This window comes from Saccoglossus kowalevskii, chromosome 14, assembly GCF_978046115.1.
Source record: "Saccoglossus kowalevskii chromosome 14, keSacKowa6.1, whole genome shotgun sequence".
Lineage (NCBI taxonomy): Eukaryota > Metazoa > Hemichordata > Enteropneusta > Harrimaniidae > Saccoglossus > Saccoglossus kowalevskii.
In genome coordinates this window covers 15735436-15761890 of record NC_140654.1, presented here as the reverse complement: position 1 = coordinate 15761890, position 26455 = coordinate 15735436, and the positions used below count along the sequence as shown (strand labels likewise).

The window sequence follows — 26455 nt, the reverse complement described above, 5'->3', positions numbered from 1 at the left end:
TTTCGTCGCTATGGTTAATATCGGTTGCCCGGCAACTGTCGTCGAATGATCGGAATAACTTCTTATTTATATATACGTAAGTGTCGTGCAATATTTGTCAGCCAATCAACGTCGTACGCTGATAATGGTTACACGTGGAAAGTGGTCATAATTGTCAAAAACTTAATTTACAACAAATAAATTCATATTACTAGATCATAATCGAGTTGGTTTCAGTAGATCATTTTTTCTCGATAAAATATTATGCGAGGGTTTATTTTCCGAAAGCCCGGTCATTGCGAAAGCCGGGTTATCACGAAACAAACAAAAAACATTTTAGACGCCCTCTCATGACACCGGTGATGATTATCACGGTCTGGGTCCCAGTGCCTGATATAGTGATTGGCGGGCTTATTGTTTTTGTAAGTGCACCCGCCGGTAGTTTTGGTCAGTTTTAAACATTTCTCTAAGGTTATACGATTCTTCTATATTTAACCAACATACAATGAAAATGCATTCGGGAATCCTCAGCGATACGACAGTTGTGACACCCGCTTTCATCGGCGTGCTGTCTGACACCGGCCCGTCACCTTGAAAAGTATACGCATGCTCTGCTCATCAAATCATGACGTATGTACGTTACGCGAAATTGTGATGTCATTGAAATGCTCGTTAATATTAATAGCAGGAGAATCCTTGTAAGGAATACATGTCTGTTGTTAGTTTCGCGGTAACACGACTTTGGCGGTAACCAGGCTTTCGCCGTTTACACACTCACATAATATTTTATCACTCAAATGATATTTATTTATTGACAAACTACCAAAAAAACAAAATAAGAGACTGTATGCAAGTCTGGAAGATCCATCACCCAAATTATTGAGCAGACAATGCAAATAAATGTGATATTTCAGTACTAGTTTTTTTGGGTTTATTTCACGATTAGTGTTGGTGCTATGAAATAAATTACCTGCATTGTTAATAATTAGTGACTGTTTACTCAATCGTCGTGAAATCTCCGCACTCGATGTTTTTTTTATGTAAGCCGTGGTAAAATACACATACATTGTACTTTTCACTAGCTTGCAATAATGCTAATCAGCGCGTCCCCGGTACCAAGCAATCTACTGAACAAGAAATGAACGATCTGTAGTCTCCCCCGAGAAACACGAGCTGATTGGTCATTTGCATTCGTGACGTGTTCATAAGAATAATCATAACACGCAGTTACGCAAATACGGACCTTGTATATAAATTGTGCTGGTTGTTGTGAAACGAAACACGGGCTGAGCATGAATTTGTGTTGCATTGCATTCAACTGTATTACTATAAATTGTGTTTCAATTTGGCAATAGATGACAGAATGGGTAAATAAGGTGCCAAGGTTGTCAAAATGGCCTACCCAACTTTCTGGCATCACGTAATTGATTATTTTTCGTTCTATCTCTGTTTTACCAAGCCTCGCTGCACACTAGTGTTTGGACATAACTTCAGTTAGTTTGACTTCGTATACATTTCCATCTTTTACAGACTCGGCGAATGTGACATCATGTCTGACAGAATTTGTCTACCGAAGCATTATCATCCAAACGAAGGCAAGAGCATTGGATGTGATGGGGATTCAGAACAAAAAATAAACGGTGATGCAGTACCTTACAGTAAACCGGGTGAGAAGAAATTATCAGTATTCCAGTGCCATGACAATGCTGTATATCACGACGAGGAATCCTATTTACAACATGTAACGATTATAGTCCCGTTTGCTGAGGATATCCATGAGTCCAACGCATCAACCAATGAAGAAGAAGTACACAGCGATCCATGGAATGTAATGAATAATGATTTAAAAAACGATGAACCTAATTGGTCAGGTAATTATAATGAGTTATTGTGTCATTTTATTTCCAATAGCTGAATGATAAGTAATAAGGAATGTTACGAACACTCTCACCCCACCCAAAAACATTGACGATTTGGTTTTATTTGTTTTCAGATCTGAGCATCAGAGGAAAAGTGAAGCGACTTGCACTAGGATTCCTAAAAATAATCTTATTAGCAGCGCTTCTGTACATGTTTATTTGTTCATTGGATGTCATGGGCTCCGCGTTCACTCTTCTCGGGGGCACAGCAGCGGGGGAGGCGGTCTCCGACAGCGAACTCTTAAACAATCCGATAGCAGGTCTGATGATCGGAGTTCTGATGACGGCCTTACTACAAAGTTCAAGTACAACTACATCAATTATAGTTTCCATGGTAGCATCAGACAGTGAGTACGGTTTTGTTGTACTAATTCAGTAATGTTTAGTTTAGCCGCTAAGTTTAAAAACAATAAAACTTGCGTTAAAACAAACAAACAAACAAACAAACAAACAAACAAACAAACAAATAACTAAATAAATAAATAAATAAATAAATAAATACATAAATAAATAAATAAATAAATAAATAAATAAATAATACGGTAATAGTACAAAAAGATTCGGTCATGAAAATAGCAATCAGCTCCATTACAATGTAAATTTATTGAGCAAAAGTGATTATTATTCAAACTTTTTAATTGAAAATTGGGTCGTAAATCTTTTTTTTCTTTCAGTCCTTGGTGTTCAGCAATCTGTGCCGATAATAATGGGTGCTAACATCGGAACTTCAGTAACCAACACTATTGTCGCAATGGGACAGGTAGGCGAACGTGACCAATTTCGACGAGCATTTGCTGGGGCTACTGTCCACGATTGTTTCAACTGGCTTTCTGTGATTATACTTCTACCGCTGGAGGTCGCCACCTCATACCTCTACAGACTCACAGGAGCTATCGTTGGTACAACGACTGCTGACGCTAACGAAGAGTTGTCCGTTGATTTTTTGAAAGTGATTACCAAACCACTCACAAATTTAATTATACAGGTAGGTTTGATGTTATTTATTCGAGCGATGTTGATTCATGTGTACTTTAAACGTGGACAAATGCGCTCCCTCGTGCGTTAGTTACTGAAATTGTATTCGTCGGCGAGGACAGCAGCTGACACCAATCACGTTTTATTCAGCCGTCATATCTTTTTGTCTACCCACCTGTCGATTAGACGAGATTACTCTTTGCTTTAGTGTTCAGAGAATCGTGAAGGTACAATAGGCTACAAATCTGTGTGGTGTTTCCATGAATTTTAAAGGGGAATTTAGCTAGAAAGCAATTTCTTATTTTAAAAGAACATTTTAACTTTAAAATATTCGTAAAACCGTAAAGATTGTAGTCTATGGAAATATAATTAGGTGGTAAGGGACTTGTGTTCCACATTGAAATACAGTCGGATGATTCAGTAGTAGACATATTACGTGATTTGGGGAATAATTACTAAATTATGTTTCATTGTTGATTATGTCATTTTGCTGCTACGCTCAAACAAGCTATATACTCGAAGAAATAATCTTATCTTTTACGAACACATAAATACATATTTCTCTAATCTAACAGCTGGACAAGAAACTGATTAACGACATCGCGTTAGGAGTAGTAGAATCCGAAGACGTCAGTCTAGTTAAAAGATGGTGTGAAACAGAGGACTTGTATATTAATGTGACCAGAACGGTAAACGGAAGTGTCGTCACGGAAGAAATAACAAATGGAACAATTTACGTTGAAAGATGTAAGTGTGTATCATAAGCACACCTAATATTGGACTTTGATACACCCGGCAAACTGTTGTTCCAATTATGACTCCTGCTCCTAAATATTCACAGCAATATGTCCAATTGATACTAATTATACGTTAATTTGTGTTTCTCTGTATTATAAAACATTCTCTGATAATTATCTCAAATTGATTTCTTTTATATCGTTGGTAATGCATCTCTTTTAATTGTGAATGTATTTATACTTTTGTTTTTAGGTGTCCATATATTCGCCAAGACGACGCTAAACGATGCGGTTATCGGTGCTATTCTACTCATTGTATCGTTGTCCTTCATGATGGCATGTCTTGTCCTACTCGTCAAACTACTCCAGTCGATGTTAAAAGGAAATATCGCGAAATTGACGAAGAAAGTGATCAATGCTAATTTTCCCGGTAAACTTTCATTTCTAACGGGCTACTTTGCAATCCTGGTAGGAGCTGGACTAACCATGTTACTGCAGAGCAGTTCAGTCTTCACGTCGACTTTGACGCCTCTGGTCGGAGTTGGGGTGGTGACGCTTGAAAGGACGTACCCGCTGACGCTTGGTGCAAACATCGGTACTACCATAACAGGGCTATTAGCGGCATTGGCGAGCGCGGATTCCAAGGATTTCCAGGACGGTCTACAAATCGCTCTGTGTCATTTTTTCTTCAATATATCGGGTATAATCCTGTGGTACCCAGTTCCGCTTTGCCGGAGAATTCCGATAAAATTGGCGAAAATGCTCGGAAACACTACGGCAAAATATAGATGGTTTGCTAGTTTGTACATTTTGTTGGTTTTCTTCCTATTACCCGGTGTCGTGTTTGCATTGTCGGTGGCAGGATGGCAATATTTAGTAGCATTTGGAGTTCCATTTCTAGCTTTACTGGTGTTTGTCATCACCGTTAACGTCCTCCAAAGTAAAAAGCCGAACTGTCTACCAAGAATTCTGCGTAATTGGGATTTTTTACCATTGTGTCTTCATTCACTGGAACCACTAGATCGTCTTATTTCCAAACTGCGACACATGTGTAATTGCTTCAGTTGTCGACATAGTACGTGATTAAGTATAAGTTTTAGTATGTTAGTTTAGTTATATGTTTTCCAATTAAATCAAAGCTGTTTCTTCAGTGTGTATTCTTCTTCGGAGTTATTGTCTTATTAATTGTTACTAGTACATTTCTTTACGTGCAAATAAAATTTCTAGACGTAACTTTGTATCATACATCAGTCTGTCGTTGTATGCGTGTGTGCCAGTGTCGGTGTCAAAATACGTTTTTAGAACTCCTGGTAGCTTCATTCTGCACCGTATAATTTATAGAAAAGAAGAATAATGACTCATCGCCAATCAGATGATGCGGTTATTATTTGCAAGCTGGTAATAGTCGTCTTAGTTGAGCACAAGAGTTCAGTCTAGTAAAAGTGCCAATTGTTTAGCCAAAAGCAAAAGTCCAATCAACGTCCCTGCGAAGCACTCCGACTCAAAGCCAAGGTGACCCAAATTGATGCGACTTGACGATAAGCCGAAAACAGCTTCCCGTATTTAATTCGTATCGACTTTTTCGTGCAATTCTTTTCAATCAGGTCGACACCATTAAATGTGTAGTTTTACGTAGTGAGCTCAAGTATTACATATGTTAGTAGAAATTGACCTTACTTTGTCCAGCCCCACGTATCACCCACGTGGACACCGTTTAGTTTTATTACCTAGTAATTATTTTTATTGAAATTGTCGCGTACATGTGGACCACGTTTGGAGAGCATGTGCTCTACACATGACGAGTGGTAGGAATGTGTTATCCGTCATTTCGATTAGATTCAAATTAATAAACCACTTAAACCACCATAAATAGACATGTAAACATGCTTTCGTTTGATGTAAATTCCAAAGTTACTTTTAACGTTACCGTAAATGAGATGTGAACTTGAGAGGACTGTAAATTCTCCTTCGACGACTAAAAAAATAAATAGGTGGTTCGAACCCAACTTTCTATCGTGGTAGCTGCTGTTACGAGCGGGTTCCCGATGTTGCAATAACTTTCTGGTTCCTATTGTTACAGTAACGGAAATACTATGAGACGCAAATAACTAACACAGGCACGATATTCAGTTGTGTGCATTGTATATTATGCAAAATACAACTGACAACTTCGACTAGTACATATTTGTTTAATAACAGTACTAGTAGTACAGAGTTTGCGGTCAAAATGAATACCTGCTATAAATACCGTGGTATTTGAATAGCAGTGACATAGGCGCAAAGTCCATGGAGACGTTGAAACAGAGGCGGAGCTGATCCGTGATTCGCCGTATTAGCTGCCAGCCAGGTCCCCTCCTTTAAAACGGGGTCAACCAGAGTTCCATAAGTCAGCTTACTCGGTGAGTGTTCCTGTTCAAGTGATGAAGACTTCGAAATCCGACACTGGGCACTATGTATGTGGTTTTACTTTCTTGGGAATTTCTCAGACCATGTTTCCACCGTCCACTGAACCCCATACCGGTGACAATCATCAAAGGTGCCGCAAACCTAACGGTGCCGAAGGTTGAGCGGTTCGCCAGACGCCCGCGAGGCTGAATAAAACTAGCGCAGCGGCAAGATACTGGAACAGATTCTACATAGCACTGCTCAATCTTAGCCATTTTATTAGCCGAGCTGCAAGGTATAAGATACAAGATACAGGCTCACAAGACATGTCAAGTTACGTAGCTTTACAATGCCGTTTTTTTTGTGCACTCTGTGTAATATAAATGTGATGATCAGATCAGAAACAAATGACTCGGATATACACGACACACCTGATAAAATGCATGTGTAATATCACGGGCCACTCCTTGCATATTCTTGTCGGTCGCCTGCTTAGATCATTTGGTCGAGTACCTATTACACAGGTAAGCTGATCGGAAGAAATGTGATTCGTGTTCTAGGTGTGGCTACTAGAAAAAAAAGCGTGCTTGAGCCTGAAAATACCTGATTAAACTGTAAACGCGGACAGTGCCAGTGTGTATCAACGCAAAAAAAAAAAACGCTATTCAATTTTACTAGTGAACACGAAGAAACTGGCCAATTCTGGATAGTACTTTCGTTATCTGATAAAGAAGGCATGGTTAGAATAACAGCAACAAGACAAAGAGTGGTATCCAAACAAACTGATGATATCATTTTATTATATGTACGGGTCATTGGTCCATTGTCTTTCTTTCTACAAAAGCAGTTACATGACACACGCACCCGTACGCTGTGAAAGCACGGAACCCGCAATTGGACAGCAGAAAAAGCAACTTAAACTCACCAATTCACTGTACTGCTTCATTTGAGTCACTTATATTCAGTCGCTATCGTCAATGAACCGTTGATTGGGCGATGCATGCAGTGTATTCATACTGAAACAATTAATAATATATTTACGGATACTTTTGTTTTTGGGACGTTTTGTCCGGACACAACATTTAGTGAATTCCTCCTGATCTAGTGAGAATCTTCATTTATAAACAAGTATTAAATTATTAATCTTATAAAATATGAAAAACAAATATTCCAAATTTCAAGAGAATACAACACACAATAAAACCTGCACCCTGAATATAGTGTCTTCACCTAAAGCTATTAACACACAAGTGCATACTTCGTAAAACAATTTTGACATTGACATTGACCTTCAGCTTGAGCGAATACAATACAATGAAGGTGGCAAAAAGAATGAGAATTGTCGAACTGAGAGGGCGTTCCTCTCAAAAATGTCTAACCAACTAATTTCTACAGTATATCACCAAAGCTGGTCGTATATGTCAATATAACGTTTACAATGTGTAAAGCTACACCCGATATATAGTCTGTAACCATTTATGAAATTAACATGATGAAATTAACAAATTATTAACATAATGGAAGCATTGGAGTTTTTATGAATGACCCTCAGTGTAGAATGGATGTATTTAAAACCGCAGGTCCTATACTCAAGCTAGCCGTTTCCATCCGAATTTTCTTGTTTATTCCTAGCTGACTGCTTCGCTCTGATCGTAAATGCAGACTTTGTGACAGTTAACATGTCTTTTATATCATCAAATGAATCGCCCTTAGTAAAATCCATATCACATGTTGTAGCGTGTACTATGAATCATCAAATGCGTTCACCATGATGATTAATACCAAATACCCCCCCCCCCAAAAAAAACTTCTTTATCCAGGAGATGAAAGTTACTAAAACGGTTCTATACAGATTTTGAAAGATATCAATCAGAAATGTTTAGGCTAGACTTTTTTTTATTCCTTGTTTCTCGAGTTTTTATAAGTCAATATTTTTTGAGGAGGGCGGATAAAAATATAATTAATTCTTTTTTCTATTAGATTTGTGTGATTCTCAAAGAATTGTAAGTGAGATCATTGATCGGAGAGAAGAAATGAAATAAAATGTTATTCCATGTATAACCTGATTGGAAATGTCGCCAATTGTGGCACAATTTTCGGAATTAATGAGTTATTTCTCGGTTTTTGACGACAAGTTTCACGGCGTTTCACCACAAATCACGCCGCCGCCATGTTCGCCTAGTATTCTCAAGCAGCACGCAAAGATTCACTGTCAACCAACGCGCATAAAGTATAGAGCTGCGCGAGACTTCGGTACTTTGATCATGATACTCCCACGAAAATGCAATTTGTATATGTTAGGCGGCGGGCGGAAATAAAATGAAGATAAAAAATATTTTTTTTAGCAATTTTTTTCACTCACAAGTCGGCGGGCGCGAGAAATTACGCTGAAATAAAATTTTATTTTTACTTCATTTTCAGCTCCTGTTCATTCGGCGAGTTCGCGAAACGAGAGATAATAAAAGTCTGGCCTTATCTTGAGGAGTGAACGGCAAAAAGAGCCAGCCTGTAGCTACGTATCTTTTGGTTTTTGAAAAACAAACCCGCGTAAATTGCCATAAACCTTTTTAATCAGATTCCTACATTCACATTACGCTTTGCTGGAAAATTGTACAGATTTGTAGTAAGCTTGATTAAAAAGTTAGTTACCAAGGCTGTGCTGGACAGTGGTATAGCCATGTGCTTGTGCTATACACCAAAGTGTGGCCGAGATTGCATTTTACGCGCGCAAACAACCGCAACATGTTTACCCAGAATGTCCGATGACATTCATAAACCCGGAACAGAAATATGACTGACAAATAAAAAGAGAAGTTTTCTACTGTTTAGAAAAGCATTTGTACACTGTAATCAGGTTCTTACTGTTCATGGAAGTATCTCGAAATGAATGTAATAGTTGATTGATGTAGAAATGATAATGTCTGTTAGACATTACTAACATCAAATTCCCTCAAGAAACATTTCAACGCGCACTATGCACCTTAGAATACATGCAGCTGAATACGGGATATATTCAACTTATATATAACACGGCTATTAATTCATAGGTTGAAAAAATGTGATTTATTTTTCAATGACAGCGTTGTTTATAATGTCATCAATTCAAATACAACCGATTCCATGTGTTTCAATTACGCCACTTCACGTACCGATCTTTCTTCAATACACGTCATTTGCGTCAAAGGTATGTCGTCATTGTTTATTGAGCAGCTCGGCCAAGCTTTCATGAAAGGAGACGCACTCTTTGGCTAAAACTTATCATATATATTTCTCCAGCAACAGTCTCAAATCGCCAAATTGAAACATCTCAAAGACTCACCCAGTATTTGACAAATAGCGCATGCTCCGTTTCTGATGAAGTGAACTTGACGATACATGGATACCAATTATCTTTTGGAGTGGGATATCTCCTAGTGCATGCCATGCCATGTCCACGTGGACGATTGGATGTACCACGTGTTTAGCATAGAGGTTGGCATTGACATTGATTTGACATTGGGTCAAAGAAAGATAACAAATTGTTAATTCGTAGTTCACGCCAGAACCCGAAAGGTGTGTGCCGAATGGAATTATGTTGATGGTGTCTAACTTAGAATTGGTTTTCTGAAAAGCTTTAACTGTTGTCTTGAACGTTTTTGAGCGGCAGTGTCCCAAACGCGGAGTGTAGCCGCGCAGTCCGTAACAAAACTGGTAAGACGTCATAGATAAAGTGTACCGACGACCCCGCGTCATATGTTGTCAAATTTTACCAGGTAATATAGCCTTTCTTTCAGAATTCACGTAAAATCGTATGCACCCGTTTCTACGCTCACACAGTTGTTGAACGTATGAGTCGGAGTTCGCTCGGCAACATCATGATTACGGCCTGGCGTATGCACACGACATTTTTAAATCAAGTCGATAAGTTTCAGAGTGACGTAGTTATACACGTGCTGAATTCAATTGAAAACTAATCCATTAAAACCGCGTATTTAATTGTATAAAGCATAACGGTGAAGCTATTATTGGGAAAGTACTGAAACAAGACCCAACTCCATCTATATGACCTCAGTCACTGTTTTATTTTGATTAATCTTTTATTTTGTAGTAAAAAAACGCAAATTAAAATTTCAGCATGCTAAAACACGATTGGTAGTTTAACTAAAGACACGCCTATTGGAACTAGAATGTGAATTGAACGATGCGTTTAAATATTCCGACGACAAAGTTGCACCACATACATACACAACCCAAGAAAATATCAATTACAGTTCACGATGGGCGAATCTATTAGTGGAATTAGAACGGATACATCGTATTTTAGAATTACGAGTCACGAAACAGCTCGGAATTAACAATTAAAAAGACAATTTCTTCGTTACTCGATGCAAGTATGCGATTATAATGTTATGTCTTTATTTGTCTAATCTCAAACAAAACTATTCTACGCCACAGTGTATATGAACACTGCTTTTGTGCGAATTTGATACAGAATATTTTTAAAAAAAACGGGTTAACTTAACTACTGAAAAATATGTAACAAGGCGGTCGTAGGATTGTTGCACGTGCACGTTGCGCGTACTTTAGTACGCGTACGCATCGCCAGACGTCGAAAGAATCATCATTCTATTGCTTTTGATGTTTGCCACAGTTGCCTGTCACGGTATAATCTAGTGTATTTTGTTGAACTTACTGCATCGAACTTTTTATGTTTGACTTATTAAACTTATCGCAAAAATGCAAAGACATAACTATTTAAAAACATAATACAATGATATGAAGTGGGTCATTTGCTTTTATATTAAGGTAGAAACACATAAATTTTAAAAAAAAACCAGAATTTATTCATTTCGCAATGAATTGTACGCCAAGGCAATATAAGATTATTGACCTAAAAACAGTTGGGAGTCACCAGCCTTTTTTTCGAGAAATTGATGATTGTATTTTTTTTTTAGTGGAAAGTCGCCATTTTGACACTATTTTAACACTTTTACCACAGGTTCCTGCAGAGATATTATGCAGTACCTTTTGTTGTCCTAAATTATTTAAAAAATCCGGGTTTGAAAAAATGTCAAAAAATGCAATTTTTCTTTAACATTGTGTTATATGGAATTGTTCTCAAAATAACAATTTTCAAGAAATATTACGACTCGTTTCTCAAAAAGCGTAACTGTAACACACAAAATAATTTTATTTTATTGTACCATGAGATATTAGCTTCATGATTGTACATTGTCATGCGATATATGACTTGGCTTACCTTACTACCTTAAACACTCATTGACGAGTAAATCCGCCTGATTGTTGTTTTAAATTATATAGCAGATCTGTTTACCCAGATCTGTTTAGCTTGTCTCAGTTAGAGAAACGCCCTATGCAATTAACTACAATCGATAAACAACAATACGTATATCCGCAAACTAAATCAAGTGGCCTATCATCCCCCACCTTTTATTGCAATATCGTAGTTTTTTGCAGGGAAGTCTGGTGGCCGAAGGAGCGGGACCGGACTCGCAGTGACGTTTAGCTAGGCAAATTGATGACGTAGACAAGCTTCGGATAGAAACACGCAGCAGTGGTGGCAGAACGTAATTTTGCATGAGGGAGCAAGATCTGAAATCTAGACCCTTCCGTCGAAACGCTATTTCCTGCATTTTGAGGGCCAAATTTTTGGCCACGATTTTGTCGTGGCAAGTCGTGCGATTTTGGGGCACGAACTCGGAAGCCCCCGCACTGTTCACGACGAGTTCACGAATAGTTCACGAATGCGTGCCCATCAGTGTCCACATTGACACGAACTGGCAAGACGAGTTCGCGCATGGTTTGCGCATAGTTTACGCACTTCCCGCATTGGTACGACGAGTTTGCGCAATTCGGAGTGAGCTATTCGTGAACTATTCGTGACAGTTCGTGACGGTCTTGGCATGGCGCGCACTACCATGCACTAGAACGCACTAGCACGCATCCTCCCGCATCCTCCCGATGAGTTCACGACGATGTCACGAACAGTTTGCACATAGTTCACGACCCATTTCAAAATTCTCGTCCCGACATGGCATGCAGTCACGACGGGTTTACGCACACTTCACGCCAGTTTACGACTAGTTTGCGTACTGGCACGACAATCTTGCAAGTGTCAGGGTGGCTTATTCGCATCAAGTTATCTAAATAAGGTACTCCATTCTAAATATCATAAACAATTTTGAGGATAAAAGTAATTGAACTTGGATCCCCACACTGTTCGTACATCTAATGTAATGTCTGACAAAGCGACAAGAAAGCTATGCTGATTGTCACGTAATTACACTGATGATTCAATTGGCAATCCGTCTTGTCTAGACACAGAAACGAAAATAACCAAGTTCGAATCGTACTAATGTTATGCGCGTGGGGCAATCTGAACTTCAGTCAAATGTCGAGCACACTTTGCAAATAAATATGAACACAATCAGTATAACCTATCAACTACCCATCACCAATGAAAATATGTGCACACACATATATGTATTTGTTTTCAGATACAACTAAGTGGGGCTGCTTTTATTCTATCAAACAGCTGTGAGAATCGACGTGTATCATAAGTCACCAGTGATGCCAACGTACAGTGTATCTTCAGCCGGACTCAAAAAGGTTAGTATTTATGCACAAATCATACCATGAATGGCATAATAATAAACATAACTACTTACCCGGTGGTTTGTATCATTGAGGTTACAAATTAAATCAGTTCGTCAAAACATTGTGATAACATTTATCTTCATAAACAAGAACATTTTCACTGAATAACATTTTAAATTTCATTTTGTTTTGATTTTCTGATCAGCGTCGCGTTAATACTAATTGACTGAGTTTTGAATGTTACCTAACGTTTTGAAGAAAAAAAAAATAAGATTTGGGATGAATTCGTATTTCATCATAAACAAATGGTGCAGTTGTAATGCCATCGATATTCATAACTTTCTGCATGACTTGTTAAACAGTTTACAACAGACTAAGGAATATAAATATAAAATTGATTTTTGCATAACAGTGTTTTATCATGACTGTGTTTTCAATGGGATTGAAAGTGAGTTCTGAAAAATGAGTTCTATACACTCCATTATCAGGCCCTTATTGTGGTTCTGAATACTCAGTAAACAAACAAATTAAAAAGTAGAATACTGACTTGCCACTAAGGGAGTTTAAGTTTTACACATTTACGAACTGTTTGTAGGGCAGTACCTTCACGACCGTGACGTCATTCACATTCTTTATTTTCTCAAATAAAGTAAGTAACCTCTGATTCATTCAACTAATTGCAAAAACGTTAAACTTATTGTCTAAACATATCGTCAAATTCTGACGCAGACGGGAAAGCACCACTTTCCGTGCCGCCCATAATTTACGTGCATATACGCGACATGCCACTGTTGTAAGATTATATGAATGTGAGAGAGAAGTGCCGGTTCTTTTCAATCTGTGAGTTAGGTAAATGACCTTTTTCTTTTTCACATTGTCGCCGAAATAGGGCAGGTCGGAGTTTGATACCATGAACGACCACCTTGTAAAAGATGATAGCAGTAATTCCTTGTATCTCATGAGTGGATTGCAGTCTACAAAGACGGGTGATGATGGTTCAACAGATGGTCATAGTGGGGGTTCAGATGAGAGTAACACAACATGCAGCGATGATGTATCGCAAGATTCTACATGCGATGACGACATGCCTAAAAACGGCACGGAAGAAAAAGCCCAGGAAGATGAGACAAAAACTGAAGAAGAATTTGACCCATGGTCCTTAGTTTCGGAGATTGCATCCACCCAGCCTAAATGGTCCGGTGAGTTTCAATAAAATAAACATGTCGTAACGAGATTATTGGTCCTGTATGTAGCTACTGAGTCAGGGGTCAGCCATGTTCAGCAGCAAATAACAACCTCCCTTAACACAATAAATGTATTCAAATATTACAAATACATCAACGAAACGGAACACCTTCATGCCATTAGTTAGAACAACAGATTAGATTAGCATATTTGAACGAGGTCACTAGACATGACCTCCGATTAGTTTATTCAAGTTGGTAAATTAGTAATGTTGTGCTGTTATTGTGCTTCCCGGGGATGTCGCCTATCAACAACCGCCCAACGTTATTTTGAATAATATCAATGTTGACATCAAATATATATTTTTAATTTACCCCCTATTTACAATTTAATTCCTCTGGTGCATAATAGTTGTTTTTATACCGTTTCAGAGTTAACGACAAGTGGGAAGGTGAAACGTGTTCTGATTGGATGGATATTGAAGCCAATCCTGATATTCTTTTTTCTCTACTTCTTCATCGTCGCCCTGGCCTTGATGGGTGACGCCTTCACGCTGATTGGTGGATCGGCAGCTGGCGCGGCTCTGTCGGACAGTACATTATTGGACAACCCAATCACGGGATTAATGATTGGCATGTTGGTTACGGTGCTACTCCAGAGTTCAAGCGCTACAACGTCCATTATTGTTTCCATGGTAGCAGCCGATTGTGAGTAGCACACTTGTTTCCTCTCATTCAATACCGTAATGTTTGGTCTGATAATCTTTCATTTCTTAGAAATCTGAAAAGTTGGAAATGCAAAAATTCAGACGTGAGAGTTTGTATGATAAAAACAGGAGTTGTGAAGAAAATTGCGTAAATTACAGTTATTTTTCTCCCATAGTGATCCAAGTCGAGCAGGCCATTCCAATGGTAATGGGAGCCAATCTTGGCACATCGGTTACCAACACAATCGTTGCCGGGGGACAGGCTGGAGATCGAGACACATTCAGGTTATCCTTCGCAGGGGCCACCGTCCACGACTGTTTTAACTGGCTGGCAGTTCTCGTATTGCTTCCGTTTGAGCTATTGACAGGTTATCTTTATCATCTAACAACAGCTATCGTTGAAGGTTCTGACCTCAATTCGTTTGGGTCTGACGACAAGGTCAAAATTACCGATCCAATTGTGGATAAGATTATCCAGGTATATGAGAATATTTTTCAATTTCAGTCTTTGGAGACAAACACTAACTAATAACTAATATTAATGCGTCTTTGTTCTGCTGGTTCCCATATAAACTGTCACAGAACAAGCCTGTGTATAGTAATACCATGTCAAGAATCCCAAGGCTTGTCTCTGACGCCATCCGTACATATTAATGTGTTCTCCATGTCATACTTTAGATCGTTTAAACAGTTTTCGAAGAGATGCTTTGAGATAACTAAAACTCGTTGAAGATATTTTTTGAGAAAAAAAAAAGATCGGACTTGAGAAGATGAGCCATGCTCAAAAACAGAATATTCCGCATCTTAGTATTCTGAATTGTCGAAAAGCGCTAAATATGTCTTAATCATAGAATGTGATTTATGTATACTTTGGCACGCGAGGTTATTGATGTAGTTCTTAAAAACCATTACCCGGGAAAAAATATTACTGAGTCATTTTCTCATTCGCAAATTAGATCAACATGGACGTTTTAGAAGGAATCGCTTTAGGAGAACTAGAACCCGGCGAAAAAAGCTTGGTAGATAGATGGTGTGAATGGGAAGACGTGTACTACAACGAAACCTCTTTCTATTCGGTCAATGGCACAAATTACACAGAGGTGGACGAAGTTTATAACTATACCGTATACATTGAGAGATGTGAGTTTTTTAATTTAATTGATTATATTTTTGGATTATAATATATCAGTTTATTGTTCCGACAAGCATACAGACTAAAATAATAAGATATGACTTTTCCTTTCTGTCTTAGGTGACTTCCTGTTTGCCCACTGCGACCTGGCTGATGAGGTTATTGGGCTTATTCTCTTGGTTGTGTCGCTGGCGCTTCTAATGGGATGTCTGATCGGCATCGTGAAAGTGCTAGGATCAATGCTGCGTGGCAGCGCCGCCAACGCCACTAAGAAGTTTTTGAATGCCAATTTCCCAGGATACCTTTCGTGGTTGACCGGATACATCGCCATATTGATTGGCGCTTTTTTCACAATGTTACTGCAGAGCAGTTCTGTTTTCACGTCCATGTTGACTCCGCTTGTTGGAATGCGCGTTATCACACTGGCCAGAATGTATCCCTTAACTCTAGGAGCGAATATCGGGACAACATTCACCAGCTTACTCGCGGCATTTGCAAGCTCCGATTCACAAGATTTCGAAGAAGGTGTCCAAATATCACTATGCCACTTATTCTTCAATTTAACTGCAATAGCGATTTTTTATCCTATTCCTTTTATGCGCCGGCCTCCCATCGGAGGTGCCAAGTTTCTGGGTAATACGACGGCCGTGTACAGGTGGTTTTCTTTAGCATACCTGCTAATTGTATTCTTCTTAATACCAGTTATAGTGTTGATGCTTTCAATAGCTGGTTCTATATATCTTGGCATTTTCCTCATCATATTTGGATCAATTACACTGATTGTCATTATTATCAAGATCCTACAGGCCAAATTCCCCAGATGTCTACCTAAGTTTATGCGTACATGGGACTTTTTACCCAAATGTTTGCGTTCTTTAGAACCATACGATACTCTGATCAAGCATTGCATGGTAGGATGTGGTAGATGCAAAGAGAAATGTAAGTGTGGGAAAGACAGTTCGGAGGATAGCAACTGTGGTGAAACAGATGACATAGACATGAAAGTGGTGGTCACGAAATCGAATGGCGACGTTGAACTTGGAGTAGATAATCCTACTTTGGAAGTCGATGATGAGCCTGAAAGGCATACCACGGGTAATGGTGTAATGGTGAAGACAGAATAGATTATATAAAAAGGGACATATTTACAATGCAAAGATAAAGCAATTGTGTACACAGTTGTATAGTTGTACAAAAAAAAGGAAATTTGAAAAGGAAATTATTTTTCGAGGTAATACGGCATTATTTTTGAAATCTAGGTTACCTCAATTATCTTAGCTAACTGAGTTATTGAGGATGTTTTCCAGGATCAAAGCTCACGTGAAAATACGTTCACTTAGTAGAAGTAGTAGTAGTGCCATTCAGTGCAATTACTAGTCTAAAAATAGCACTGTTTTTCTAATTGTGGATCATTTTGTAGCTATGCAGTGCAAGATCACAATGTTATTTATTGATTCTTGAATCTATACTTTGAGAATAATTATCTATTATGTACATAAAGGGTTTAGTATTTTCAGCGTGACAATGAATATGATCGAACGAATAACATATAGATAATGTTGGTGTACATATTTGAGTTACATGGATGATTTTATTCGTCTCTTTCAGCCATTTGACAAGTTTTTCCGAAATCCCTTCCTTCTTGAATAATGAATTGCCTGCTATACATAACATTGTAGAGATTTGTGTATTTTAGCGCTAATATTTCTTCGGGAAAGATGCATATATTTGTACAATAAGACAATGTGCGAAGTAGTGATATTGTTAGAAAACCTGAGGTCGTGGATCGTCGTATCGATCATACAGTATATCATAATTGCACCATAATAAATACTGCCACCTGAATTTTGACATCAGCAATTATTTCAACAAAACTTTCTTGATGCTGACATGATGCTCGTAAGGTGAAATAATAATAAATATGACCTACATGTACGAATCTATTATTAGGGAGACTTTTGCAGCTGCGGTATCGGCCACCCAAAGACACTTTGTAACATTGTATCAGTTGAAATTAGACAGGTACTTTGACATGTGTGAGTGTGTAATGAAATCGTCTGTTGAAATGGTAGCTATGAAACTTGCATTTACTAACACAATACCGTTGCCATGATACATATAAATTGTAAGTGATTGATTGATTGATTTTCAATAAATTATATCATACATAGTTTGCAGCAGTGCCAGTATGTACAGTTGAAGTTATATCGTAGCTAATTTATATCAAGTATTACTTCTCAAAAGTTATTTTCTTGAGCAGAAACACCGTAGATTGGAACCAAAGATTTCCAGAACAACGAGCTGTGTGGATGCATGGTCTCTCTACTGAATGAGCTGAGCAGGAGAGTTGTGGGTGAGTGCATCACGTGCTGTACTGTTACACTTACGTATCAGGTGCGATGTTTATATCTATTGTCCTTATTTTAAAAAGTGGTTACGCAACAACACGCAAGCAACGACAGGGCTGCAGAAAAAAATCGTACGGAATAACTTCGTCGCTATAATTGTTAATTAACATTCCGTTAATAAACAATGGCGACCCCTTAGAGTACTCTACTACCAGTTAGCACCTGTTTTGATCGACAATTAATTACATCACAGTATTCCCATTTTTGTAAATTCGATTTACTTAATTATTTATTTTTAATTATATATTATTATACGGATATATTTAAACTGAAGTCGTTAGGCTGAAGTGTTACATATAGAGCTTGTATGGCATATACACCCTGAATGATAGATACATATAAGAGTTCTACTGCTATCACCTTACCAGTGAGCGTTAATATAAAGAAGGGATAAAAAACAAATTCAGGGTGATATGTCTTAAAGTAGTGTATCAATTTATGCCCGAGTGTCCGACTACACATTAACCATTAATTCGCAAAAAAAAAAAAACTAAAAAAACAGCTAGTTTAGTCAGCAGAAATGTTATTAAAATCATTAAGCTTAGTCTAAACATGTACATATTTTACACATTCCTACAGCGACGGTTTTCTCAATACAGACCTGTATGCACATGGATCGACGGTTTTATCAAATATAAACATTAGATCCGAAGTGAGCCATGACAGTTTACCGTAGATTAAACTAAAATTCCGAGCAGAAAATCTACAATTTAATATTTGAAAATTTCTTTGAACTAAACGAGACAACACTAAGATAAAGACTTTTCGTTTTCGACATTGTGAAATTCTTTCGTTTTTTGGGAGAAAACCCCTGAAAAAATGATTTTGACAAGATAATTTAGAAATTTATTTTAAGAATAATTTATGAAACATATTCCCTACGCACCCATAAATTATTTTCATATAATTACCGAATACAAAAGTATATTACAGAAAAAAGATTATTTATTATAAATTTATATTCTCTATATTTTTTTGCTTTTATTTGTCTTGAATTATGACTGAAAGAAGCTGAATGAAATGACACACTATTTAGTGTGTTCAACAACTCATGTATGAACAACAACAAAATAATAAATAGGATTATATTTGGTAAAAATAAATATTTTTTTTTTCTACATAAAAACGCAAGAATTTCACAATGTCGAAAACGAAAAGTCTTCAATCGCAGTGTTGAGACCCTGTCCATTACACAGTGTGCTCTAGTTTACCATAGTGAATGCAATTTCTGGTAACCTCTACATACCGTGATTATTTGACGTGAAAATGTGGCGCTGCTAAGTGGTACCTGAAAGATTCCCTTGTCCCAGTTACAGTGCCACGAATTGCCGGGCGGAATCCCTAGTTAATATCACGATCGTTCAGATTCCATGACACAGCTGGGTCACTGTTGTGAGATCTGTTTTGATTATAACAGGTCGTCGTCGTAATATACTGAAAATACTGTAAACATACAATGTGTCATTATCATTTCAGACACGTGACTTTATAAACGTATATGACTTAAAACTGTGTTTAGTGATTATATATATTTCAGGGACCATGCAGCGCCACCAACGCCAGTGAGAGGTTTTTGAACGCCAATTTTCCAAATTGCGTTCGGTTTTCACCTGCGAAATGCCAAATTGAATTAACCCCTTAACATTAGGAGCGAACATAGAAACCACTTTCACTAGCCTATTAGCAGCACTTGCGAGCTCTGACTCAAGAAACTTGAGGACATCGCGCAGGAAGTACTCTGTTATCTTTTCTTTGAAATTGACCGCTATAATAGTAACGGGAAAACATAGACGAGCGAAATTTGGAGAATATCATATTAGATCGATTTACTGTTACGTACTAATAATTAAAAGTACATGCGCAGTTACTCACGCAGTCAAAAATGCAACTATTTTGGCCCCCTCAAAATCGAATCGGGTATCACACAAATAAGATCTTTCAGATTAATTATTTATAATAATTATAATTACAACTCAAAAATAATTACATTTACTTTGAAATCACCGAACGCGTGTTTTATGATACTATCTACTGAAATTGACCTTACTTGTTAGACGTGTTAACTTTAACCCTTGTCCTGCATCGAATACTTACAAGTATAGCACAATACGTCAACAAGTTTACATTAGATTATGACATAGATTATGCCGCTGCTATGGTAACATATAGTACTATTAATAATTATCAAACAGTATCTGTCTTTGTGTACACTACAGGTTCGGGTTCAGGTCATCTATTAATAGGAAACATTGACGTTTGTTGTTTAATCTGTGATAAACTGGATACACAAGAAACTCGCACGTGTACATTGCATTATCGACATGCACAAAACTGTTCGTTTTTGTACAGCCGCGTTTTCGTTGTGAAAATAGTACCTGTGAATTTCGGTATTTTTTTTTAATTTTCCTAGTTGTTTGGAGATGAGTTAAATTAAATTAAATCAGTTTGATTGTTGTTTGTTGTTGTGTTTTGTTTATTTATTTATGCCAAAAGGTTTGATAGTCGTGATAGTTTTTGATTGATTCAGAAGAATCAATTTATTATTACAATAAACAACTTGCGAAAAGAAAAACTATTTCATTAGTAGATGCCACAAAATAACTTCGTCTTTATATTCAAAACAGCTTCAAACAGCGCCATCACGGTGTATAATTTAATTACGTATACATTACTCGCAATCGACATAATACCACGTCGGCAACTAATTTAATTACATCATGCGTAATCTACATAATAACACACGAGCTACTAATTTAATTACATTGCACGTAATCGACATTATAATACGTGAAATGACACATGAACCTGGGCGCCAACATTATTTGAGCTTCTGGTGATCACGTGTATGAAATTTATTCTTGTAGCTATAGTACAACCAGTACTTGCTATTGGTTCGTTCACATTATGGAAAGCTGCTCGTGCAAGCGTTTCAGCTCGTGAACGCACGACGTATAATTTTAAAAGTTCAATATCGGCGGGTTAGAAAAATATAGGATGGATCCTCTTATCAAAGAATATTTTCTGGTTTTATTTTTGACATCGTCGTCCCAGCAAACCAAAGTTGCAAATAAAATATTGGTCACAGAAATAATGTGTTGAAGTAATTCTCAGAAAAAAAATGGAATGGAATTTGCTTTGAAGTAAAATCACGCCCTCTGTAACGTTAACAACTATATTTAAAAAAACATTAAAGTTGATGTTTTCATTTTCCATGCCACCCAGAACAATATATTTTGAAAAAAAAATAATGACCAAAACATGTTATTGCTGTGCCACAGTTTCGTTTCGTTTCAGACTTTGCATTTCTTAGCTAATATTATTGTAATGTGCTTTCAGCTTAATTCTAATTCAAAAAGCAAACTTTTTTTTTCTCGTACAAGAGACAATTTTAATTCACGTCTGTATTATTTTTATCGTGAAGGCGTCGTCTAATATTTATTTTTTTTTCTCTTTACTCAGATTTTCTTCCAAAATCCTCAAAGCCTTTCTCGCATAGGGCTCCAGGCTTTAAAAGAACGAAAGCACAAATAGAGGGCGCAAGACAGGCCGGGTACAGTCAATGTGTTTGTAAAACACAATGACCGCACTATCAAGTTTATTGTTTAGTCACTTATGTTAATGAGACATTACCAACATATGGAAATGATCATGAACTCATTTCGTATCTATGGTCTTTAATCACAAAAAAAAATCCAATATAATCACAACAAACTCCATAATAATACCATAAGCCAGAATATTACCGTTATTGAAAAATATAACTGGAAATGAAAAAAAAAACGTGGATGCCTCGTGTTATTTGTATAAATAATCGCATAAAGGACAAAAGGTATTTATCAACATGTATATAATGATTATGTAAAACTGAAATTGTCTTGCATTATCTATGAAATGGTGTCCAGCATTCTTGAAAGTTACATTCAAAACCCAAGTCACGTCATCGACATCTTCTAGTGTTTATACTAGGTACATACAGCTGCTCCGTCGATTTAAGTTTCAACATAACGCCTGAGCCCTCAACTCTACACAACTACAGACGTTAAATAATATTTAAATATGAGTTAGCTAAGTGTGATTACGTTTTGGTTGCATTTGACTGCCCTGTGCATTGGTCAATTTTTTTGTTACAGACATTGATGTTGATTTTTTCCTTTACTGGATTTTTACATGAAAAATATAAATCCAGGCGTGACGTATATTTGTGCAACGAAAACCCATAATCGATGTTTACACAATGCGACACAACGTGATTATCGTTTCACCATGGCCATAAAATGTGCTATTCTGTCGTCAACCAAGCGCGGTCGAGCACAGCACTTATAAAACTTAGCCAAGGCTCTTCTCGCAACCGCCACTGGATGTTTCTCGGACATTGAGTAAGTGGCAAACTCACCCAACGGGACCACCCTTACGTGGTCCACCCCGGCCCAGCTAGGATTTGGAGTTCGATGCATTACGCCGCCAGTGATCAACTGAAGGACAACGTGACCGGGATCTGTGGTCATCTTCTTATCATGATTGCATCAGGGCCATATAATCTTTATGTCGCTATGACGACGTCGTGGAAATCCCCTATAGTAAACACCTCATATATATATACAGACAACAGTTCTTAAGGTAGCGAGACTATTATTTGTGTTGAAAATTACGATTTTCACATTTATTTATTAATTGCTGAAATGCACTATAAACTTTCATGTGATAAAGTCAACATAACATAGAATGTCATGTAAGTTGGTTAAAATGTAGATTTTCTGAAGGGAAGCAGGGCAGCCTCAGTAGTGTTTTGCCAAAATCAACAACACAGGTTTAATCTGTGTGCCTATAAGTTTCAAAGATAAACTCAAGACAAAGTAATGTTAGGATGTGTTATCTGTAGCTATCTGACACACAATGAGTGTTTCCAAACATTTGAGTGGTTTGTCTCCGCCCATGTTTGTTTCACAGATTAGTCATTTGCATATGAATGTGTCAGACACAAGGTCATACAGCCACTGAAAAAAAATCATTGATTTTGGTGTTCTCATATGCCGAATTTATCCAATTATAGCTATCCCATTCCTTTATTTTTTTTAGTTTCCAATAGCCTTACACATTTGGATGTCCCTACACATGTTGAAACAGACCTTGATGGGGAAACAAATTGATTGTGCCGAAAAACAAGTTTGAAAATCTTTGCTGTTACTTCATGGACGTTTTCTAGGAGTTTATGTTTTTTTCAAAATACAAGGTCTTTAACAAAAAATAAAGTATACTTATTGTCGTCGGATTAACACCAAATTTTCACAGCTTTAAGGTGACAGTGAGAGGAACTTGAATGTGTCCAGACAAACTATTTCATCGATTATTTACCAACGAGTTGTGGTTTGAGTTGGGGCCAATGCGACTAAAACAGTAATTGAAATTCAGCACACTATTTTTTAAAACGCGTTGCTTGAATAAAACTGACCAGACACATTCAATCTACCAGACTATTGAACAACTAGGAAAAGTGAAAAAAATACTTCTTATCGCCAGCATAAATGCGTAATTATTTTTTTTACAGAAAAAGTAATTTTTCACCTTTGATTGAGTAACGCGTCGTAGAATGCAGATACGGGCATGCAAAATACACTTGTGAAAAGCTTGAAGTCTGGCGATTCTAAAAATATATACTTTCCCGGGTTTATTTGTAGTCATTTAGTCACAATTAGAAGATGAAAACAAGTATGCAAATAATAGTCCCGCTACCTTAAACCTTTAAATGCATGGTGTAGTAACCAGCCATTGTCCGTTTGGTGGTCTATATTTTGCTCTCACGAACAATGGTAGACGATGACATAAGACAACATACGCCTTTGTAATCACATATGATCGTTTGATATTCATCATTCTATACTCGTATCAGTTCTGTCTAATTTCTTATTGGTAGATATCAACAATTTGATAAAAAATCAATGTGACAAGAACAGCGATAGCAGCTTAAAAGTTGAGTGGCGTACGGTGATACCATACTCAGCTATCGAGACTGACAGAAAGGCTCAAAGGTAAACGGTATGGAGATATAAACAATGAATAATACCTGTTTGATAACTAAAACAAGCATTATCGATAACCCATATTGATCTATTCAGTTGAATATTTCGGCTTTGGTTGAATGATGACAATCAGTTGTGTCAAGATATCACCTCCAGACAGAGCGCCCAGGATTGTTTCTTTGACATGGTTCAGTTGTACGTTGGGTAAATATTACAAAATATTGTCACATAAACAAGTCGGATAATGCTTCAACAACTGATATATGACCTTGAAATTTCCAAATGACCAAATGACCAAAGAGACGTATATACCGATGTTAAATATCAAGCCTGTCGGTGTCAATAAGAAACAAACAAAATAACACGAATCACCTTACAGCTGTCTGGGGACATTCGTTGCATCATAGAGGTTATTTACGGGTCTAATAGATATGCGTGAGGTGTCACAGTGGCATGTCTTTGGAGAATCGGTGTACAAAATTTAGGCATTTTTTTATACGACGAGTGGCATTTGTCACCAACCTTAATAATCTGATGGCATCATAAGTATACCAGACTGGGAGCTAGTCGGTCAGATCGGACACTACCTTATTCACTCTTAGTTTTAAAATTGTTTTTAAAATTGTTACGCAGCGTATTGTCCTTTGTCAGACAATGAAAATAAAACACACCGAATTAATTTGAGTCTAGCCACGCTGTACAACAGCCAATGCAAGAGGTACACTATCAGACCAATAGTTGATCCCCAATCATACGATAACATCTAAAGTTCCCGTCCCTTCAGAGCGATGAGGACGCACTACGGTGAGATTTTCAAACCGGTGGGATAGTGACAAATACAACATTCCAGCCAGGCTATTCTTGTAAATTTGGTTATTTCACTGTCTGTATCTGAACAAAAATGTAAAGTGACTAATGAAGAACTGTATTATCTGTCGAAAATCAAATTCTGAACAGTCGGGCGAGAACTATCTAACCCCGTTTATTTTACTTCGCTGTTTCCATGCGTTGAATTATGTTCAAATCTGCAGTAACACACCTAATAACCCCTTAACTCAGTTTGTTTTTACCGCACTACGGTGGAATACATTTCGAACATCAAAACGCCGTTTCTTGTTCATGCAACTTGAACGTCGTGGAAAACGACAGAACTCAATCGCATAAACCTGATAGAGGTCACACGTTCTAATTTACTGCAATATTGATAGTGTGGGCCAAATAAACATAGAACGAGTTTGTGTTTTGTTGTTGTTTTTTGGAAGGGGGGGGGGTAATGTCTATACTATGGGTCATTATACCTCAAACAGAAATTTGGCATTCTTAAACAAACGTCAATCAAATGAAAATTAATCTACGCATAATAGACACACATGTCCCTATGTAACTGCCAAAGTTGTTCAAGTGTTATTGTTCGTCAAACAACTGACCAATCAATACGTGTTCTGTCACAGAATGAAAAGTGCAAATGCAAGTTATTAAATACAACGTACACGTACACTTATTTCTTTAAAAAACTTGTTGTTACGTTATGGCAAATATTACATAAAACGGAATTCATGGGATAGGTGCGACTTCATTAATGCCATGTTAATCCTAGATTTGTTTGTTTTTGGACCTCAGACACTTGGACAGAAAGCTGGCATTTTTTCAACAAATGTCAGCCAAAACTATCCAATTCGATGCTGATGTGATACACACACCTGTCATTGTGTAAATGCCAACTGTCAAAGTAGATAATGTGTTTCGAGTATCCGTCAAACAATTGATTTGTAATCTGTGTTTCCTTACAGAACGGCTTGTGCACTCGTATGACAGAGTTAGGTACACTTCTGGTTTGCTAACACCCTGGTAGCTGAATGTTCATGTTAATCGTATGTTTGATCACATTTACTAGTAATATATGTATAGTTGTCTTATATATATATGAATATATTTGTTCGTGTTATGTATTTTACTCGCGTTTTACACCGAACACAAAGCGAAGCAATAACTCTGATGCTTCATGCTCGTCCGCACAAACAGGGCCCGGGGTCCGCTCAATTTGCTACATGACAGAGGATGATAACTCGCCGGCGAGATCTCGTTGACAGCGAGAGAGCCACGCGACTTGTTGTCCCTCAAATAGAGTTGCATGATATCTCGTCGGCCAGTTGTCTCTCTTCTATTTCTATAACATCCACCAAGGAATCCCTGATTGAAATGGAACTTCCCTTCCACATATACGGCATTGCTTCCTAATAAAGACGGTATTTTAATTTCCAGTTTCATTGGCAATACATATTGAAACCACGGAATACTATAAAATTAATTCCCGGAAGAAATCAATGTTCTGATGCAAATTGACAAAATAAGACAAAAATAAATGGACGTTCAATTCCACTGTAGCTGTGTACATACTGATAATGAAAATCAAAA

At 37.4% G+C, this 26455-nt stretch overlaps 2 protein-coding genes across 2 annotated transcripts; both read left to right on the top strand.

Moving 5' to 3' along the window:
* Positions 1-1528: 1528 nt before the first annotated feature.
* On the top strand, positions 1529-4855 carry LOC100376450 (sodium-dependent phosphate transport protein 2A-like). The gene is made up of 5 exons (XM_002741900.3): positions 1529-1850; positions 1973-2245; positions 2573-2883; positions 3449-3620; positions 3864-4855. The coding sequence occupies exons 1-5, from the start codon at positions 1529-1531 to the stop codon at positions 4691-4693; spliced, it is 1908 nt and encodes a 635-aa protein (XP_002741946.2). The 3' UTR covers positions 4694-4855.
* An 8647-nt stretch (positions 4856-13502) lies between these two features.
* On the top strand, positions 13503-16821 carry LOC100376604 (sodium-dependent phosphate transport protein 2A-like). The gene is made up of 5 exons (XM_002741901.3): positions 13503-13791; positions 14209-14484; positions 14660-14961; positions 15440-15623; positions 15736-16821. The coding sequence occupies exons 1-5, from the start codon at positions 13503-13505 to the stop codon at positions 16737-16739; spliced, it is 2055 nt and encodes a 684-aa protein (XP_002741947.2). The 3' UTR covers positions 16740-16821.
* The last annotated feature ends 9634 nt before the right edge of the window (positions 16822-26455 follow it).